Source organism: Hibiscus syriacus, unplaced genomic scaffold (assembly GCF_006381635.1).
Source record: "Hibiscus syriacus cultivar Baekdansim isolate YM2019G1 unplaced genomic scaffold, ASM638163v2 tig00111841_pilon, whole genome shotgun sequence".
NCBI lineage: Eukaryota > Viridiplantae > Streptophyta > Magnoliopsida > Malvales > Malvaceae > Hibiscus > Hibiscus syriacus.
This window is the reverse complement of record NW_024063196.1, coordinates 1,239,895-1,259,267: the sequence shown is the minus strand read 5'-3', so window position 1 is coordinate 1,259,267 and position 19,373 is coordinate 1,239,895. Positions and strand designations below refer to the sequence as shown.

The following is a 19,373-nucleotide window of genomic DNA, read 5'->3' as shown; positions in this document are numbered from 1 at the left end:
CTGTTAGCAAGCCAAAACTAAAATCAGAAACGAACTATATAATGCCAGAAGACATGAATTCTTTCTAGTTGAGGAGATATTGTCTTCGATGTAGGACTCATTTTGTTTCCTTAAAATTGCTATCTCCTCTTAATCTGTCAAACAATATATTGTGCTAAATACTAAAATATAGATTTATGAATGTAAATTAAAATTAAAAGAAAAAAGAGAGAATATTCAAGCTAAGAATAGTGAAGGTGTAACTAACCAAATACGACCTGACTTGCAAAGCCTTGTCTCTGAAATCGGGCTTTATGGTCAACTCATGTGGACCAATCTTGATTTGTTTCGAAGTCGCCAAAGCCTCCTTTGACTTCTCATTCGACTGTTCAAACCTGGAAACCGTCTCCACGAGCCAATAGTGATTTTCTTTCAACTTCTTCGCCTACATAATTCAAAACGCATAAAAAAATCCAATAGCCCAATAGGCAGAATGTTCTCTACAAGAAAATTAAAAGAAAAAGATCAATAGTAAATATACCAAGGTTTTCGGGAGATCGTCGGAGGGAGAGGTATTCTCAAGTTTTATCAGAAGAGAAGAGAACGACTCCCACCAAAGAGAATGATTGGAAGATTTAGCGGTGGCAGCCATAAATGGTCGTCCACCAAAACCCTAATCCCCGAAGTAGTAAAACAAAAGGAAATGAATGCTTTCTTTTTCTTCTCCTTGAGAATCTCACTGGAAACCACCAATTTTTATTCTTTCACAGAGACAAGGTCACGAGAGAAGAAGATAAGAAATGGTATTTTAACCCTTAAGCACATAAATAAAAAAATACCTAAGTGAGACTTGAGAATAATATTCCAGTAATACAGACCCAAAAAACACTGTTAATATTGAGTTTTTACCCTCACTTGGAATGTGTGTCATCCAAACATAGGAATCTTAATCAAAAAAAAAATATTCCTACAGGAATGTAAAAATCCGTGAACAATCACCCCCAAAGTTGTATATACTATGGCCGTCGCCATTGCTAATCTTCCAATCGCCACCAAGTGTCGAGCCACCGCCAAGAGTGGAGTCGTCATCGAGAGATGAGCCACCACTGGTTTTAGTAAACCAAACAAAAAAAATCAGAAAATTAACTGACTCTTATTTTCATATGTAATGAGATAAGAAGAGGTATGATGTAGGCTGTCCCAACGCCAAATTGAGAACAGTTTCCGTAAAAGATCTCCGAATTATGAAATATCCTTCATGGGACTCGATCGCACGATCATAAAATTAAAATCCTTGTGTTCTACCAACTGAATTGGACAGACATTTCAACAAAAAAATAAAAAAAAATCAGAAAATTTCTGAAAATCCGAGAGCTCGAACCACTGCCATTAAAGGCCATGCCCCTTGCCTATCACAGCTACACTAACAGAGCTTCACCAACTTTGTCAGTATAGCCTCCTTGCTACACGCAATCTTCATGATATAATCTACTAGGGCTGAGCAACGAAACCGAGAAAACCGAAAAATCGACACGAACCGATTAAAACGGTTCGGTTCGGTTCGGTTTGGCTTTAAACGGTTCGATTTTCAGTTCGGTTTAAAGGCTTCATTTTTTTGATTCGGTTCGGGTCGGATTTTTCATATGGAACCCATTTGTTCCATATTGAACCGAATAGGCAATTTTTGTAAAAAAAAATTATGGTTTCAAGTGATTTTTTCATTGAAAAACCGAAAAACTGAATCGAAAAACTCGAACCGTTAAAAAAACTGAACCGAACCGATAAAACTGGTTTCGATTTTTTCAGTTTTTTCGGTTTTTTAACTATTCGATTTCAGTTTAAATATTGAAAAATCGTTTATTTCGGTTCGGTTCAATTTTTTGTAAAAAACCAAACCGAACCGAACCGAATACACCCCTATAATCTACAAGCAAGGAACAAAAAAAGGAGAGATCATGAACCAAAAACAAGATCTCTAATAAAAAACGAGAGAATGAGACCTTTTGGTGAACGAAAATACCCAGAAAAATCATATAAAAAATCAGAATAAGAAAAAAAACGAGACAGATTCGAATCAAAATAGGGAAAAAGGAACGAAAGCAAGTAAAATAAAGAGGGGTTCGTGGAGATTTTCAAAGAGGATGAGGTACAATCTTTCGGAAGATAATCCCTTTCCTTGATTTTAGGTTTTCGATCGAAGGATTATGAATTAGTTTGCTTACCTCGTCTCCTCCGATGACTTTTGAGGTGAGCAGAATGCTCTCTAAGTCTTCCATTGCTCATTCTTGAATGTCAAAGGCACGGGAGTTTGGGGCTACTGTTTGGTGAGAGAATTTGCACTTGAGTTTTATTATGCCTTAATTAGACCTTTAAAGCAGCCCACGAAACAACACAACAGGGTTAGTCAACCACCTTTTTTTTTAGTATTAGGTTTTGGGTTATCATTGCGAGAAAGGTCTCGTCTTTTGTAGGAAATTCATTTTAGCTACTAAATGGAATATTAACTGTTTTTACTTTTAGCTCTAAATTTCATTATGTTTATATTCTAGTCATTGTTTGTTTGTACTTGTAGCTTGGTTTAATATTTGGTCTTTCCTGATAATTTGAGATGTAGTTCAATTTGGTCCTCTGTTTTTGTTATTTGCTGAAAAATGTTTAATTTATCTTCTAGATCCTTAAATTCAGCCATGTACATATTTTGGTCACCACTTTGAGTTTATTGTATGAGATTTTATAGATTTTTGGCATGCTTAACCCTCGTTACTTCTCTATTTTTTATTTAACCCTGGAATAATGTTTTCTATTTATTTATTTATTAGGATTATCATTTTACTATTATTTTGATCATTTTGAGAAAAAAACTTAATCACAAAAATCCCTATACTTTTAATATATGTATATATGAAATATATTTTATACCTTAGTCATTATACTTTGCTTGTGTGTTCATATACATGTTTATGTATTAAAACATATATGTTCATTCCTCTTTTACTTTACGTTCATTATTTATTTGTTAAACACGTTTAATATTTATATTAACGTTTTAGTATATTGTACTACTATATGTATATATTTTGTTATTTTTTAGAATTAATATTTTTGGATAATTTTAAATGTCATTTTTATTTACTAATATTTTTTTACTTAAATATTTTCAAGGACATCATTCGTATAATGAGCGTGAAAAATATAACTTAATAGAAGTAGTGCGATTCGATGAAATTCGAACGAAAAGCGAATTTGAAATAAATTGAATCCATTTTTGTGTACCTTTGTGGTTCAAAATAATTAATCAATGTTTGATACAAATGATCATATTTTAATTTTGACTTGAACTTGTAAATGCCACTATAACGATGTCGTATAAGCGTCCATGTACTAATTTTGGACATTGTGAGGTTTTAATCATTCTCCACGTGTAATTGACTTTCGAATCTTAAAAATGAATTTTTTTTTATCTTTAAAATGATTTTTTTTAAAATTGTTTTAAAAACATTTTAAGTATTCGACTTACCTAACATGATCGATAAGGACTCCAAATCAAAGTAATTAATTCAAATTTTATTAAAAATATCAATGTTTTGAACCATAAAGTCATAATTATTTGAAATTTTATTTTTTCATAAAAAATGACTATGACAATGATTAAAACTTAAATTTAAATTAATTAAATATCAACGGCAACTCGTCAATCTTAACTCAAATACTTAACCCAATTTTGTTTAATTTTTTTTCCTTTTTAAAACATTAATTCTAACTTAAATAGTACAAAAAATATGATTAAATTATAAAAACTTAAAATACTTAAATTAGAGAACATAAAACAAATTTAAAACTTACATATAATACAAATTTCATTGTTGAACATAAATTAGAGAACATATAATACAAATTTCATTGTTGAACATAAATTAGAGAACATATAATACGATGGCCAACTGATTGGGAAAATATCTGTCCTTGACTAATATCAAATTTCATTGTCGGACTTTATATCACTCATTTCAAAAGATATATCAAAACTTTTGTACTATAAAACTATTCGTGTTTAAATGATTGATTTGATGTCTTCTATTTCAAAAAAATATATATAGGATATATATATTAACACTTATTATTTAAATTAAAATCGAATTTAAAAATTTAAGTTTTTTAAAAAAATACATAAACTAAGAACGACTAACTTAAAGTAATACCACGATAAAAGAATTTGACCTCGAATATTTGTTTCCGGTTAATGTTTATCCAATCAAAAGAAAATTATTAATTAATTGGAAAAAAAGCAGAAACAATTCGTGGCCTAAATCCGAAAGGGCCTGAATCAAATCAATGGTTCAGATCGTTTTGGAAAACCTATATTCTTCTTCGTCACTTCTTTTTCGGGAAGTTTAGTTATACGATATCTTAATATAAAATTAAAAAAATATTTTATCGAAATATTTTCGATAGAAAAAAATATTTTAAGCAATATATGATATTAATATTTTCTGTAAAAAATATTTTAGATAGTATTCTTCCGATAATATTAAAAAATATATTAATATTTTAGATTTCTCACGAAATCCACGCCTCTTTTCTCTCTCATTTCCAATTTTATTTTAAGGTGTATTTGGTTGGAAGAATGTAAGATTTCCATAAAAATAAAATCCATATTCTTTCGTTTGGTTGGCCGAGAATGTCATTCCCGGTAATCTTACATTACCAATAGTGGATTTTTTGGAGTATATTACCGAGAATGTCATTACCGAGAATGTCATTACCTCTATTTCCTTAGGTATTGTTGGATTACCGACGTTTTGGACTAAAATGCTCTTAATTTTTTTTTCAAAAATATTCTTATTCTGTCATTGAATAATAAAAATTCTACGAATGTTAAATTACAAATTTATCCTTAAACTATTTTAGATTTACAAAAAAATCTATAATTAAAATTTTATATTTAATTATATATGAAGTTTGGATTAAAATAAAATTTTAACCTTTCATTAAACCTTTTTATATTTTAATTTTGTAAAAAAATTTATGAATTTAATTTTTTTTTAAAAATATATATAAATATTTTCCAACTTGTTAAAAACAAATGTATAATAAGGACAATTTGGTTAAATATACATTCCAATAATCTTTTATTCCTTTAACCAAACACGGTAATCTTACATCCCTGCTAAACCAACCAAACACAAAATACAACATTCCTAGTAATTCTATTCCTGGTAATCTTTTATTCCTACTGGTAATCTTATATTCCGTGAACCAAACGCTCTTACGTTTACTCCAAAGGCTGAGAAGAGAAAAATGGCTTTGCCAAAGGCTGAGGAAATCGTTAATGCCAGTCCTGCCGTCGTTTTCAGGTATACGTATCCTCATCCCTCGTTCGTATGAATTTTTTCTCTTTTCTCTTGGTATTTTATACGTATGTGTTGACGCAGCAAGTCGTACTGCCCGTTCTGTGTGGATGTGAAGAAGTTGCTTCAACAACTTGGAGCTTCTTTCAAGGCCATCGAGCTAGACAAAGAAAGTTAGTTTTCTTTCTTATTTTATTCTTTTGGAACAATTGTGTGATCTGAAATGAAGTTTTGATTGCTTGGATTTTGATATTATTAATCTCATTGGCGTTATGTAGTTGGTCCCTTCACTAAAATTAAGCAATGCTTTTGCTTCTTCTGTTTGCGGTGAAATCAAACAGGTTTCGTGATTTAAGATTTGAAATGAAATTTTAATTGCTTTAATTCTTGTTAGTATTAATTTGATTGGGTTCCGCTTGGTATCTTGAAATTGATGTCTTTCACTACAATCAAACAATGTTTTCTGGGGCTTTATTTTTGTGTGCTATATTCTATGAAAAAAAGTTGCTGGTTTTAGGTAACATATATAAATTAATCTATTAAAACGTTGGGAAACTAGCAAAAGTCTTCTATAGTGGATACGTCAAAAGCTAAAGAATTTGTTCTAAGATTTTTGTGGAGGTTATGTAATCCATATGTCATTGACTTATGCTTAAATAATCGTTTTGGTAATAATTGTAATAGTTCTGTAAATTTAATGATCATTTTGTAACAGTTCCATAAAATCTGGTGATCATTTTGTAATCATTCAATAAATTTAAATGACCACTTTGTAACTTTTAAATAGTTAATTAACCAAAATGATCATTTGAGCATAGTTCAATAACCTAGGGTGTATTTTACTTTTTCTTGGATTTGGTAGAACTTATTCAACTGTTTGACTGAGTGTTTTAAAACAATTATATTTATTTTTGGTTGACTGAACCTTGCTTTCTGGTCGAGAAGTCGATAATTTGCTGATTATTAATTGTGTTCTTATGCCGAAATAATCTCAAGTTCATGGCTCCATTAGTGTTTTTCCCCTCTTTTGGGTGAGACAGAATCTCTAGTTTGAGGGATTGTTCAACAGTACAATACGAGTATCTGTAGTGTTCTTTTAATCAAATTCCATGGCTCCATCAGTTGGGTTTTATGTGGGATGTAATCTTGAGTTCGAAGGGCAGTTTGAATGGTAATATAGGAGAATCTGTAGCATTCATTATCAAATTCTATGGCTCCATTGCGTCTAGCAATGGATACAAAGCCCTCTCTCTAGTATTCCGAGTTTAGCTTTGAAAGATGACATAATTCAGCTCGGCACAGTTAGCTTTGTTGTCGATTGTGTGGTTCCAATGTTTCAAGATGTTGATTTGGACGACAAGAGTGTATGGTTTTGGTTATAAAAATAATGGGATGCAAGTCCATTACCTTTAATGAAGTCTTCTAAAGAATGCCTCTAAACCGATTGAATTTCTTCTGGCATTTTGAATGATTGGGTACATTATCTTGAATCAGTACTAAACAGCTCATTGATACACTGAACAGTTTACATCCTCCAGGATTGTAGCTGTAGATGCTCCCTGCAAAATTTTCTATTTGTTGATACGAGTTGACGGTCGGATTTGCAACTTTCTTGTTCAACTTTAACTAATATTGGCTTTTGTGTTTTGCTTTTTTCAAGGTGATGGAAGTGAAATTCAAGCAGCTCTGGCCGAGTGGACTGGGCAACGAACTGTGCCAAATGTTTTCATTGCCGGGAAACACATCGGAGGCTGTGACAGTATGCCCTAAACTCTATGTTGCCATATTTTATTCATATAGGAATTGAAATCCCCTTACCATCCCTGTTAATTAATTACTGTATTTGTATATCTTGCAGCTACAACAGACATGCACAAGGCAGGTAAACTTGTTCCTCTGCTAACCGAAGCTGGTGCTATTGCAAAATCATCCGTTTAGAATATAGTTCAGCTTCCTATCTACCCTAAAACTAATAAATGAATACCGAGTTCAGTTTCATGTCGATTCTGTCCTTTAAGTCGAATCCTTACTACAACAAGACAGTGTATCGAATATGAATTGTGGTTTAATTTCTAGTACTATTTCCGTTTGAGTGGCTTTTAATAGAGATATGAAGTTTAGCTGAATCAGATATCAGATACGTCTTGTTTGTTCCATTGCTGTGACTATTTTCTTCATGAATTCTTCTTTAGATGCCATAATGTTCAGGTTGGACCGTTATTGTTTTTTCCCCCTTTTGGTCCAAACTTTGAGCCAGTAATCAACTCGAAAAATTCATAATTTGTCTTTGGATCTGTTTCTTCATGAATTCTTCTTTAGATGCCATAATGTTCAGGTTGGACCGTTATTGTTTTTTCCCCCTTTTGGTCCAAACTTTGAGCCAGTAATCAACTCGAAAAATTCATAATTTGTCTTTGGATCTGTATTAAATATGTATATGTGATGGCCGGTTAGTTTCTTTTGTCACGAAAAAGTTGGTCATAAACACACAACATGAACCTATACCTTCACTAGGTATATATATTTGGATGCGTCAAAATTTGGATAAATCGAACATTCTTTTATGTGACACCCAATTCATTGATTGGACTTTTGGTGACCTTTTTTGTTATTTGAATCAAAGCTTCTGAAATGAGCCATTAGTTTGGAAAAATCTCCACAAATTACACTAATCATAAGAATGCAAAGTTTGGTTGGCTTCACTGCTAAACTGTGTAGGAGATGAAGCCTGGAAATACTCTTGAAAGAAGGTTTTCTTTTCTTTAATTAATTCTTCCAAAAACGAAACAACTCAAACAAGATGATGAGTACAGAGAGATTAAGCTAAACAAAAAGAAACAGCTCTAAATGGTTGGGTGTTGGCATGTGATTATGATATACAATGAGCGATTAAGCTAAAAACAAAAGGAAGAGGTGTAGTACCAGTTAGGGTGATGGTGGGTTGAATATTGGCATGCTTGGTAAGTGCTTCCCCGCACTCACCTCTGCTCATCCGGAAGACCAGGCAGCTCTCTATCATCTGTTGAACCTACAAAAATATCCAAACCAAACTAAAGATGTGTTTTAAGCAAAAATAAATACGGAGATAAGTGGTAATACCATCCTAGTGTAGTCATGTGGGTGGCAATGCAAACAAGGGAATTGATGTTTTTGGTACATCTTTTTTAGGGTATGAAAATGTCAGATATCTTTGGGTTAGATATTTAGCGGTGGGGGTTTTTTATAGGCATAAAAGTGGGGTTGGAAACACGAGGAAAACAAAGAAAAGGATTGTTAAACCACAAGCACATCCAAGTGAAGGGCCGCAAGAGCATAAAAAATCTTTAGGCTTTTGCCTCGCCCGCCTTCAACTCCATCTCAAATAATTCTTTTCTCTTACGTAATAAAAAACAATTGATCTCAACAACGCTACTCTCAATCTTCTAAAACGTTCTGAAATAAATCATTCGTTATTTTTCATCAGCTGTCCTTATACATAGAGTTCAAGATTCACTTACACGCAGTATAATTCTCAAAATTATATTTTTTAGGATTATAAATGAAATGAAATTAAAAAATTTAAATTGATGATAATATTTTTCCGTAAAAATATATTCATTTTTTATTATTAACTTTATTCAGTTTTATTCGTCAAACAATCTTAAAAAGAGGTAAAACTTAAAATTTTTACACATAATTCAACAAATCTAACTCTATTTATACATATGAGGTAAGATTTAGATTCATTATATAAATTTCTTTAATTTTACATTAATTTAAGATCATTGAATGAATATATATATAAATGATTAAAATATAAAATTAAAAATAAAGTTTTTGCAAGCAAAAAAAATAGATAAAATAATCTAATAATTTTAGTAAGTGTAGAATTTTTAAAAAAAAATTACACAAGGTATCTTTCATATATATATATATATATATATATATATATAATATATATATATAATATATATATATATATATATATCTATATATATATATATATATATATATTATATGTATGTATGTATATAATATTCCAATGAAACTACACAGAGGCCCAAACCTGGTTAGGCTGAAAAAAAACCTTATTGGGTCTTAATCTGATGGATTCATCTCTGATGGAGTTTCAAGTCTACATGAAAATTTATAATAAAAAAAGCCCTACTTTGTTCACGACGGAAGTCGGAACACCCCCCCCCAGGGTTTAGCTTGCTTTGATGATCTTTCTTCTTCATCTCTGACAAATATTACTTCCTGATTCTTAAGTGCTTTAGGGTAAGCCTTTTTTCTCAACTCTCTAGCTGAACGACCCCCCCCCCAGGGTTTAGCTTGCTTTGATGATCTTTCTTCTTCATCTCTGACAAATATTACTTCCTGATTCTTAAGTGCTTTAGGGTAAGCCTTTTTTCTCAACTCTCTAGCTGAACGATCCATGAAATTATTCATATTGTATTTTCCCCCTCTATCTGGCTTGAACACACACACACACACATATATATATATATGTATGTATTTTCATGAATTTGGGTCTTCCTGGTAATTTATGTGATTCTTTATTCTTGATGAAACTTTGGGTATGTGGTAAAATTTCCTGATAACAATGTACATAGTTGCTTAATTTCAATGTGTTTTTCAGTCTTTTAAGGATGTTGCTTATGGATTCCTCAAAGAAGATATCTTTCAATCGTTGCATTAGAGAAGGAGATTTAGTTATTGTTTATGAGAAGCATGATACTATGAAAGCTGTTAAAGTGTGTGAGAATTCGGTTCTTCAAAATCGATTTGGCGTGTTTAAGCATTTGGATTGGATCGGGAAGCCTTTCGGGTCCAAAGTGTTCAGCAACAAAGGTGGATTCGTATACCTATTGGCTCCGACGCCGGAGTTATGGACTTTGGTTCTAAGTCACATGACTCAGATTCTTTATATTGCCGATATTGGCTTCGTGGTTATGTACTTGGAAGTAGTTCCTGGTTGTTTGGTTCTTGAATCCGGGACCGGTAGTGGGTCGTTAACGACCTCGTTTGCAAGGGCTGTGGCTCCTACGGGACATGTGTATACTTTTGATTTCCATGAACAGAGGGCTGCCTCAGCTAGGTAAGCCTTGTTTTTTTTTGTTTGTGAATGCATTGTGATGAAATCTCGGTTTCGGAGATTTGAGTTTCAAAATATGATATGATAACTGCTTAGGTTGAACTTGAATTCTAAGTCATTTTCTGAATTTGATTCAGGTTAATGTATTCTTAGCTCTACGTTCTATTGCTTTGATGCTTCATTGTCTCAAGTTATTTTGGTTTATGGATATTATAAAGTTTCATTAGTTGATCCTATTCCCATATGTAATGGGATGAGGGGAGGTAAGGTAGTAGGCTGCCCCCAACGCCAGGTTGAGAGCATCTTCCGTGGAAGAGCTCCCGGCAGTTAGAATTATGAATTGCCCACCGTGAGACTCGATCCCATGACCACAAGGTTAAGAGCCTTGCGCTCTACCAAATAGAGATCTTCACATGGCGTTCATTAACCTCGAGAAGGCGTATGATAGTGTTTCCTGATATACGATTTGGAAGACCTTGGAAACGAGACAGATCCCAACTACTTATATCCGTGCGATTCATGATATGTACTGTAGATCTACTACATACGTCAGGACTACAATTGGCAACACCGAGACATTCCCGGTGGAAATCGGACTCCACCAGAGGTCGGCTCTTAGCCCTTACATCTTCGCCTTGATTATGGACGACATCTATTGTGCGACACCAGAGGGTGTTCCATGGTGTATGCTTTTCGCTGATGACATTGTCCTAGTTGCTAAAACAAAAACTGAGCTGAATAGTAAACTGACTACCTGGAAGACTACTCTAGAAGAAAAAGGTCTAAGGATCAATATTGAAAAGACAGAGTATTTATGTTCAAACTTCAGTGGGAACCAAAATGATGAAGATGTAGAAGTATGCATAGAAAGACATGTTCTCCCCTCAAAAGATTGTTTCAAGTACCTAAGGTCTATGATACATAAAGATGGGGGTGTGGATGATGACGTTACACACCGTATAAAGGTTGGATGACTAAAGTGGAGGGTTGCTGCTGGAGTTTTGTGTGACAAGAATGTGCCTCTAAAACTTAAGGGAAAATTTTATAGAATGACAATAAGAGCAGCGCTGCAGTATGGATCAGAATGTTGGGCAATTAAAAAGGATCATGTAAGGAGGATGGAGGCCGCAGAAATGAGAATGCTTCGATGGGCATGTGGTAGAACTCTGTGTGACATGACACCAAACTCTGCTATTAGGATGTCCTTAAGGGTGGTGCCTGTATCCGAAAATTTGAGGGAGAGAAGATTACGGTGGTTTGACATGTCCTTAGGCGTCAACCGTTGGATACGGTCAGGAGGGTAGAGTCGATTACAGTTGACGGTGCTAGAAGAAGAGGACGATCAAGGCGGAAGTGGGAAGACTGCTTGAGATCTGATTTGAAGGATTTAACCCTTACCGAGGACATGACCTCTGATAGGAAAGTATGAAGACTTAAGACTAGGGTAGCCGAGTAGTGCGGGTAACATCCAGAGGGTGTATCATCTCTGTCTTCTTTAAATGCCTTTGTAGTAATTTCCATGATTTCTACTTTTTATACGTTTCTGTCATTGGAATTTATGAAGGCTTAGAACTAAGATAGCGGAGTACTGCTGCCTTAGTTTTAGGTTTTAACCCATTTGACTTTATTTCTTCTCGTAGCTTGCTATCGTTGACTTCTGTGTATCTTTCTCTTCATGTTTCCTTTTTTTAAATTTAGGCGGGTCTTACGTTTCTGTCTATATGCAGAGATTTTTACGCGGGGATTAATTGCAGGGATTACTTCTCATTACATACGCGCATATGAAGAATACATATGAAGACTGTTCAACTGTGTATTTATTTATTTATTTACACATGCATTGCATTTTATCTTTATTTTAATTTTCTGACTACCAGAGGTCTTCTACGAAAGTTGCTCTCAACCTGGCGTTGAGGGCAGCCTACTACCTTACCTTCCCCTTACCCCTTGCATATGGGAATAGGGTTTTTTTTGTTGTTGTTGTTGTATAAAGTTTCATTTGTGAGAGTGCATTCTGATTAAATCTTGGGTTCAAAAGATTTGTAGTAATGAAATATATGTCTATTTCTGAAGTCTTTGTTTTTTTGATGTATTCATGCTGTAATGCTTTGAAGTCTCGTAATTATCTCGGTTTATGGATCTTTACTAGTCTTGTTTGTGAGAGTGCAATGTGATGCAATATTAGATTTCATTAACTGCCTGGATTGAGCTTGAATTATGATTTCAGAAGACTTTTCGGGTTTTGATGTATGCCTAGATTCACATTTTGTTGTCGTGATGCTTCATAGTCTCAAAATATCTGTTTACAGATCTTTTCTAGTTACTTTTCTGAGAGAATATGTTCCGAAGAAATTTGGTTTCAAAGATTTGAGTTGCAAAATATGATTTAGTAATAGCTTAGGTTGAACTTGAATTCTAGGTCGATTTCAAAGATTTGAGTTGCAAATATGTACATTCTGTTGCTGAGATGCTTCATAGCCTTGAAATTATGTAGGTTTACGGATCGGATCTTTAATAGTTTATGTAACTGAAAGATTAAGAATGAACCTTGCCAAAGACTCATTGCTTGTCGATTTATGATTTTTCTCTCCTTTAACAGAGAGGACTTTGAAGGTACCGGAATAAGCAATTTAGTCACTGTGGGAGTCCGAGATATCCAGGGTGAGGGATTTCCCGATGAGTTTTCCGGGTTGGCTGATTCCGTATTTCTGGACCTGCCTCAACCTTGGCTTGCCATCCCTTCCGCTCGAAACATGTTGAAACAAGATGGAACTTTGTGTTCCTTCTCACCGTGCATCGAACAAGTGCAGCGCTCATGTGAAACTCTTAGATCAGACTTTACAGGTGATGTGTTCGAGTTTTGAGCAGTCTTTCTGTTAAAAGCATCATTAAATTTTCTTGTAACGCAGATATAAGGACCTTTGAAATACTGCTCCGTACTTATGAAGTCCGCGAATGGAAAATGGATCATTCGAAATTCGAAGATGGTAGTTCCATTGCAGGACCTCCATGCAAGAGGAGGCAGCCTTCAAGTGAAGCAAGTGTGGGGGATGACACAAGTTTTCCGGCAGTCGTGGCTCGGCCATCCGCTGAAACCCGAGGGCATACGGGATATTTGACATTCGCAAGACGTAAGTGTGTCTCATGAACAACTATATCGAGAATTGCAATCCTAGTATTTCGATTGATTCTTAGCTCAGACACACTACCGGTCATTGTTCTTACCAAGTCTTGTTTATGGGTCGGGTTGAGTCAAGTCAAGGTCAGAAATTTTCCATTTTACCTAATCGTACCCTCATTTTACAAGATATATTTAATATGATTCGGAATCAAACGCTGTCGTTTTGGCGAAAGAGGTCGGCAGAAAATGTTCAAGGTGGATTATTCTTTTTCTCGGTCTTTAATACAAAATTCTTGACTGTGATAATATGCATGGATTTTTTTAATAAAAAATTATATTAACAGAGATGAAACTATGATGGAACTTTAGACAACGTTAAATATAAATAACAATAAAATGTTTGAGATACGACATCTTATAAATTTATTGATTTATTGAGTGATTTTAGAGATAAAAATAATATTTTTTTTATGAAAGATTTTGTATGGTATATGGATTAATAAATTAAGAGATATCACTTTATAATTAAAGATAACCACTCCTGATTTTTTTTAATTTTCTTATATTTTAGATTGTTTTTGTGTGTTTTCTATAAATAATTTACTTTTTGTCCTGTTAAAATTTTATAAGTTTATTATCCTCTAAAATTTTATAAAGTCAATCTTAATATGAAATCTTGCATCCGCCCCTACTTATAATCAATATTCAACTTTTATTTAATTTGTCTAATTTTAAAATTAATAAAAACAAGGGTAAAGTGAATAAATTGTCTCTTATATGAAATTATTTTGTTGAATCCAACTATCAAAAATTATAAAATGGTCACGAGATTATTCATATTTTTTAAACTTATCATTTTTCATTAAAAAAATAACTTTCTAAGCTGAACATTAATTATTGACTGAGATGATCTCAAACCATTTGAGTTGTATAGTCTTTCGAGATCAAATTTTACCACATCCAAATCAACAAATTAACGTCCAATGTTATTTCTTTAACAAAAAAGGACAAATTTAAAACATATCAATAATTGAATGATCATTATATAACTTTAAATAATCCAAAGTTAAAAAAGTCCTTATAATCAGAAGATCACAAATAACACTATAATTTATGCTTTTGATAACTTTTTAATATTCGAAGGGATTTTGACAACTTTTAATAATTAAAGGAATTTTTGTAGCTTTTAATAACTTTTGCAACTTTTAATAATAAAGGGGGTTTTGAGGACTCAATGAAACCATTTATATGTTTTTACTCTAGATATAACTTATTAGATATCAAAGGGTTGGAAAAAAACAAATTAAATATCCCCATTTACCTGAATCTAAAATCAGAAATTTTGGACAAACAGACTAGGTAAAATTATATAAAAATAAAGCTAGTCTTGTCTTGCTCACATTACATTACATAAAATTACAACTTCGCTTACTTGCCTTCTTGAAAACACTTGTAAAAATTCCATGTCATGTATAATAAATCAACGGAGAATTCCACTTTAAATGTCAACTTGTGGAGCTTTTAAGCCTTTGCCGATGCACTGCCGCCAACTTGGGGCTCTACTTATAATAAGACATGCAATAAAGACAGCAATATAGGAATTGTCCATCTAGCTCAGTTAGTAGAGTGCAAGTCTCTTAAATTTGTGATTGTGGGATCGAGTCCTAATGAGGGCAATTCATAACGGAGGTCTTCCATGGAAATTGCTCTCAACCTGACGTTGGGGACAACCTACTACCCTACCTCCCTTTATTCCATTACATATGAGAATAGGGTCAGCTAAAAAGCTAATAAAGGCAGCGATAAAAACCAAGTGCCTCAACTTCCGGGTTAACGAGATCAATGATCATTGGGAGGTATCATGTCTTCCTTTGCATCGCCGGAACCTATACGAGGCACATTTGTAAATCCTGATCTTGCCCGCTCGTGCTGAGAATCACCACACGATCTTCCAAAATTGTCCCTCTCGCGAGAAGGTTCCTGTGGATCCATAAAATGTCTTGGCTCCCTTGAATTTTCATTATTGTTAAGGGGCACATGATGGTTCGGTGGGGATGATCGATCACGTTTTACCGTCACCTCATGGAAACTCCGAGGTGGAGCGTCCATGACCATTACCATACCTGTCAGCACTACGACTCCGGCTGTGGTCACGGCCACTGTATTTTTGGCGATCACCCCACCCAGCAGGACTTCGACTGCGACTATGTCCCTTATCGTAACTATCATGGAAGCCATGAGTATACCTGTTCATGCATAACAATAAGGATTCTATAAATAAGGGTGAACTTAAAACAAGTTGCTTTCAACTATCGATATCCAAATACTGCAAAAATGCATAATGGGAGAACTGACACAAATCAAGAACAAAGTACAGATCATTTTATTACCTATCACGAGACTCGTGATCATAACCACGTCCTCCGCTTCTATCATGCCAGCTAGAAGATGAGGTAGAAATTCCATGACCACCCCTTCCACCGTCCCTGCCACCAAACCCCGAATCAGTACGTCCAGCACATCCCCCATTAAAGCCACCAGAACTGGGAGCCCATCGCCTAGGCCTTCCCATCCCTCCACCACGTGAAGCCATATCTCGAAGTTCTGCAGGCACCTGCTGGTTTGCTCCTAAAACTTTGATGAAATCTGATGCATGCTTCGAATCCTGATCAGCAAAGAATGTATATGCCAATCCAGTTGCACCTGCCCTTCCGATCCTTCCAATCCTATGAACATAATCTTCAACTCCAGTAGGGAAGTCATAGTTGATTACCACCCTACGAAAGATGTTGAATGATGCAATCAATATCATGATACAAAAACTAACACAGCAGATGTAATGAAGTCACCGAGAAAACATTAAATACCTACTTGATATCTTTAATGTCCAATCCCCGAGCAGCAACATCAGTAGCGACAAGAACTGGTGACCTCCCGGTTCGATACTGATTCAGCACATAGTCCCTGTCAGTTTGAGATTTGTCTCCATGTATAGCAGCAGCTCCGAAATGTCGACTGAGATTGCGAGCCAGTTAATCACACATCTTCTTGGTTGAACTAAAAACAATATAATTTTCGATCCTGGTTCTTGGGAACGCAGTATCTGCTCCAATCTTCTGTGTTTATCCATCGGTGATAATACTTCAACATACTGCAAGATAAGAAAATTTTAATTCTATCAGCAAGAATATAATAAAAGCGGTCATTCCTTCACAACTGAAACTACTGAGTAACAGTTTGATTCTGCTTTGAAATAGGTTTCATGGCAATGGAGTAGAAACCTGCGACTATCATACTGACGGCGATAGACATCACCAGACAAATTACTTCCCTCAACCACCAATCCATGTCCCCTAGCAGATCCTTCAATCACAGAGCCATATGTCCCATTAGGTGTATTAAGGGAATGAACAAGTCCACCACCTGCACTCTATTGCAAATTAAGAACATTAGATTAATCCTAGGTAGGATAAAATACATATATTCATAGATTTCAACTTGATTTGCTTTACTTTTTTTAATTTTGAAAAATCCACACATCAGGAATTTTGATAGTCTATATAATATGTTACAGGTATAATGTGTCAAGATCAAGAATCAAAGTTTCAAAATCAAATGAGACAGAAACTAAACCTTTTAAACACCAGAAAGAAAAAGAAACTAGTTAAGGCATATGTACTAGTTTTGAATTTCAAGTGAGACCAATAAGTAAACCAATAGAATTATGTGAAATACTTTAAGGAAACCAGAGAAAAATTTACCTGATTATAATGTGACACTGACTCAAGTTTTGATACATCATTGTTGCCTCTTTCATGCCGATCATTTTCCTTGTTAGGATTATATCCATTATGTCCTTCAGAAGATTGATGCACTTGAATTTGAGAACTTATAGACACAGAAGAAGACTTTGGAACAGATTTTGCGCTTGTAGGCCTTTCATATTGGGTAACATTGGTTTCTAGAATCCAAAAGTAGAGATTATCAGTTTTACCATCAATTAAACCTTTCTATGGTTCGGGAAGAGTAGAGTATGGTGGAGCAAATCTTGGATCATCAGAGAAGATAGTAGCTGTAGGAACCATTGAAAGAAAAAACACCAACAAAAATCTACAACACCAAAAATTCCGAAAGGCACAACTGAGAAACTAATAAAAGAATCATAACCACAAACTCAAAAGGTAAATAGCTTGGATAACCAAAACCATGAATTAAACTTCCATTTTAATAATTTTTTCTTTTATAATAAATCATTCTTTTTGCCCCTTACCGTTTTACATTTGGAATTGTAATATTTTAAAAATTTCTGTACTTAATGCCGAGGGGAAATCAATTCCCGGAATATGCCATTTTTTAAAATATTAAATGGACCTCACCTTTGCCACCAAGGGATGGCAAAGTCCAATCAAATTTTGAGCCTTGGGCTTGCCATGAGTTGATGACAAGGCCACTTTAACCACTTAAATAAAGCTGACCTCACCACCAATGAGTGGAAAGATCAGGATTAAATTCAGGAATTGACTGATACCTGATTGAATACAAAATAAAACTGAGATACCTAATTGAATACAAAATAAAACTGAGATACCTAATTGAATTTAAACGGCTTATTCCAATAGTCAATACGAGAGTACAAAATTTAAGGTTAAAGCTTCAAATATTTCAACACCCAGATCTGCCAATAAAAAGACCTCAATGAATGTTAAAATTCAAAAGAAAAAAACTAACCCCGTCAACTACATACTAACAAGATTAATTTCTAAATAATTTTTTTCCATTTTTAAAAATTTCCATTTTTCAATTTTGAAAGCTCCAAATCATTTTTCAAAATTTCATTTTTGTTTTCAAAATCCAATTTAATTTTCAAAAGAGAATTATTTTTGTTTTTAAATTTAGAAATAATTTTCTTATATTTGAAATTGATGGTCTCAAATTCCAAAATCAATTCATCATAAGCATTATGTAACTCATCAAAAGAATATGAATTTAATTCATTTGAGTTAGAAGATACCTTTGTATCTTCTTGGATGGCCATAAGGAAAAGGTTGGCTACTTCATTATCTTCATCATCGGTGATGTCCTCATCACTCTAAGTAGCAACAAAAGCCTTTTTCTTTGGCTTACTTGATCAATTCTTCTTCAATTGGGGACAATCATACTTCACATGTTCCGGTCTTTGGCAATTGTAACATATAATGGGATCTTTCTCCTTTTTCGATCCATGATTCCTTTCTTTTTCTTTGGATGACATGAATCGCTTGAATCTCTTCAAGAGCTTGGCCATCTCTTCATCTTCATCAACATCTTCGCTTGAGTCATGATTACTCTCATTGGTGGACTTGAAGGCGATTCTTACCTCATTCTTTTTCTTTTTCATCTCTTTTTCTTCCTTATTCTTTTGGAGTCTTATCTCATGAACGAGTAATGATCCGATGAGCTCATTGAGGGTGTACAACTCCAAATTCTTGGCTTCTTCGATGGCGGTTGCTTTGCCTTCCTAAGATGTAGGCAATGAGGCAAGCATCTTTCTCACTACTTCTTTGTGATAGACCTTCCCAAAGTTCTTCAACTCGTTGATTATTGAAGTGAACCGATATGATATTGTCTTTATGTATCAGGCTTCACTTGAAGTTCTCGTAGTTAAGAGTGAGAATACCAATCTTAGACTTCTTGACTTGACTTGTTCCTTCATAGGTCACCTCAAACTTGTCTCATATCTCCTTAGTATTAGAGCATGAAGATACTCTACTATATTCGTCCAGGCCCAGTGCAAAAAGAAAAAAGAAAAAAGAATGTGCATGGCTTTAGCATTGACTTATGCAAGCTTCTTGCCTTTATTGGTCCACTCCGA

At 34.1% G+C, this 19,373-nt stretch overlaps 2 protein-coding genes and 1 pseudogene across 2 annotated transcripts; 2 read left to right on the top strand and 1 right to left on the bottom strand.

Moving 5' to 3' along the window:
- The first annotated feature begins 5,249 nt into the window (after positions 1-5,249).
- LOC120172016 (glutaredoxin-like) lies at positions 5,250-7,382 on the top strand. Its single transcript, XM_039179597.1, has 4 exons — positions 5,250-5,333; positions 5,412-5,500; positions 6,988-7,086; positions 7,186-7,382. Exons 1-4 carry the CDS (start codon positions 5,278-5,280, stop codon positions 7,263-7,265), a joined length of 324 nt encoding a protein of 107 aa, XP_039035528.1. The 5' UTR covers positions 5,250-5,277; the 3' UTR covers positions 7,266-7,382.
- Positions 7,383-9,518: 2,136 nt separating this feature from the next.
- LOC120172031 (tRNA (adenine(58)-N(1))-methyltransferase catalytic subunit TRMT61A-like) lies at positions 9,519-13,593 on the top strand. Its single transcript, XM_039179607.1, has 4 exons — positions 9,519-9,584; positions 9,946-10,404; positions 13,001-13,245; positions 13,311-13,593. The coding sequence occupies exons 2-4, from the start codon at positions 9,956-9,958 to the stop codon at positions 13,547-13,549; spliced, it is 933 nt and encodes a 310-aa protein (XP_039035538.1). The 5' UTR covers positions 9,519-9,584; positions 9,946-9,955; the 3' UTR covers positions 13,550-13,593.
- Positions 13,594-15,346: 1,753 nt separating this feature from the next.
- LOC120172057 lies at positions 15,347-17,607 on the bottom strand (annotated as a pseudogene).
- Between the last annotated feature and the right edge of the window lie 1,766 nt (positions 17,608-19,373).

What these genes read in the sequence shown, in the direction of transcription:
- LOC120172016 (XM_039179597.1), top strand. Translation starts at nt 5,278, where the DNA reads ATGGCTTTGCCAAAGGCTGAGGAAATCGTTAATGCCAGTCCTGCCGTC. An exon ending in CATCGAGCTAGACAAAGAAA is followed by an intron (nt 5,501 to 6,987) that starts GTTAGTTTTCTT and finishes GCTTTTTTCAAG; the next exon opens with GTGATGGAAGTGAAATTCAA. An exon ending in ACACATCGGAGGCTGTGACA is followed by an intron (nt 7,087 to 7,185) that starts GTATGCCCTAAA and finishes TATATCTTGCAG; the next exon opens with CTACAACAGACATGCACAAG.
- LOC120172031 (XM_039179607.1), top strand. Translation starts at nt 9,956, where the DNA reads ATGTTGCTTATGGATTCCTCAAAGAAGATATCTTTCAATCGTTGCATT. An exon ending in CAGAGGGCTGCCTCAGCTAG is followed by an intron (nt 10,405 to 13,000) that starts GTAAGCCTTGTT and finishes CTCCTTTAACAG; the next exon opens with AGAGGACTTTGAAGGTACCG. An exon ending in TCTTAGATCAGACTTTACAG is followed by an intron (nt 13,246 to 13,310) that starts GTGATGTGTTCG and finishes CTTGTAACGCAG; the next exon opens with ATATAAGGACCTTTGAAATA.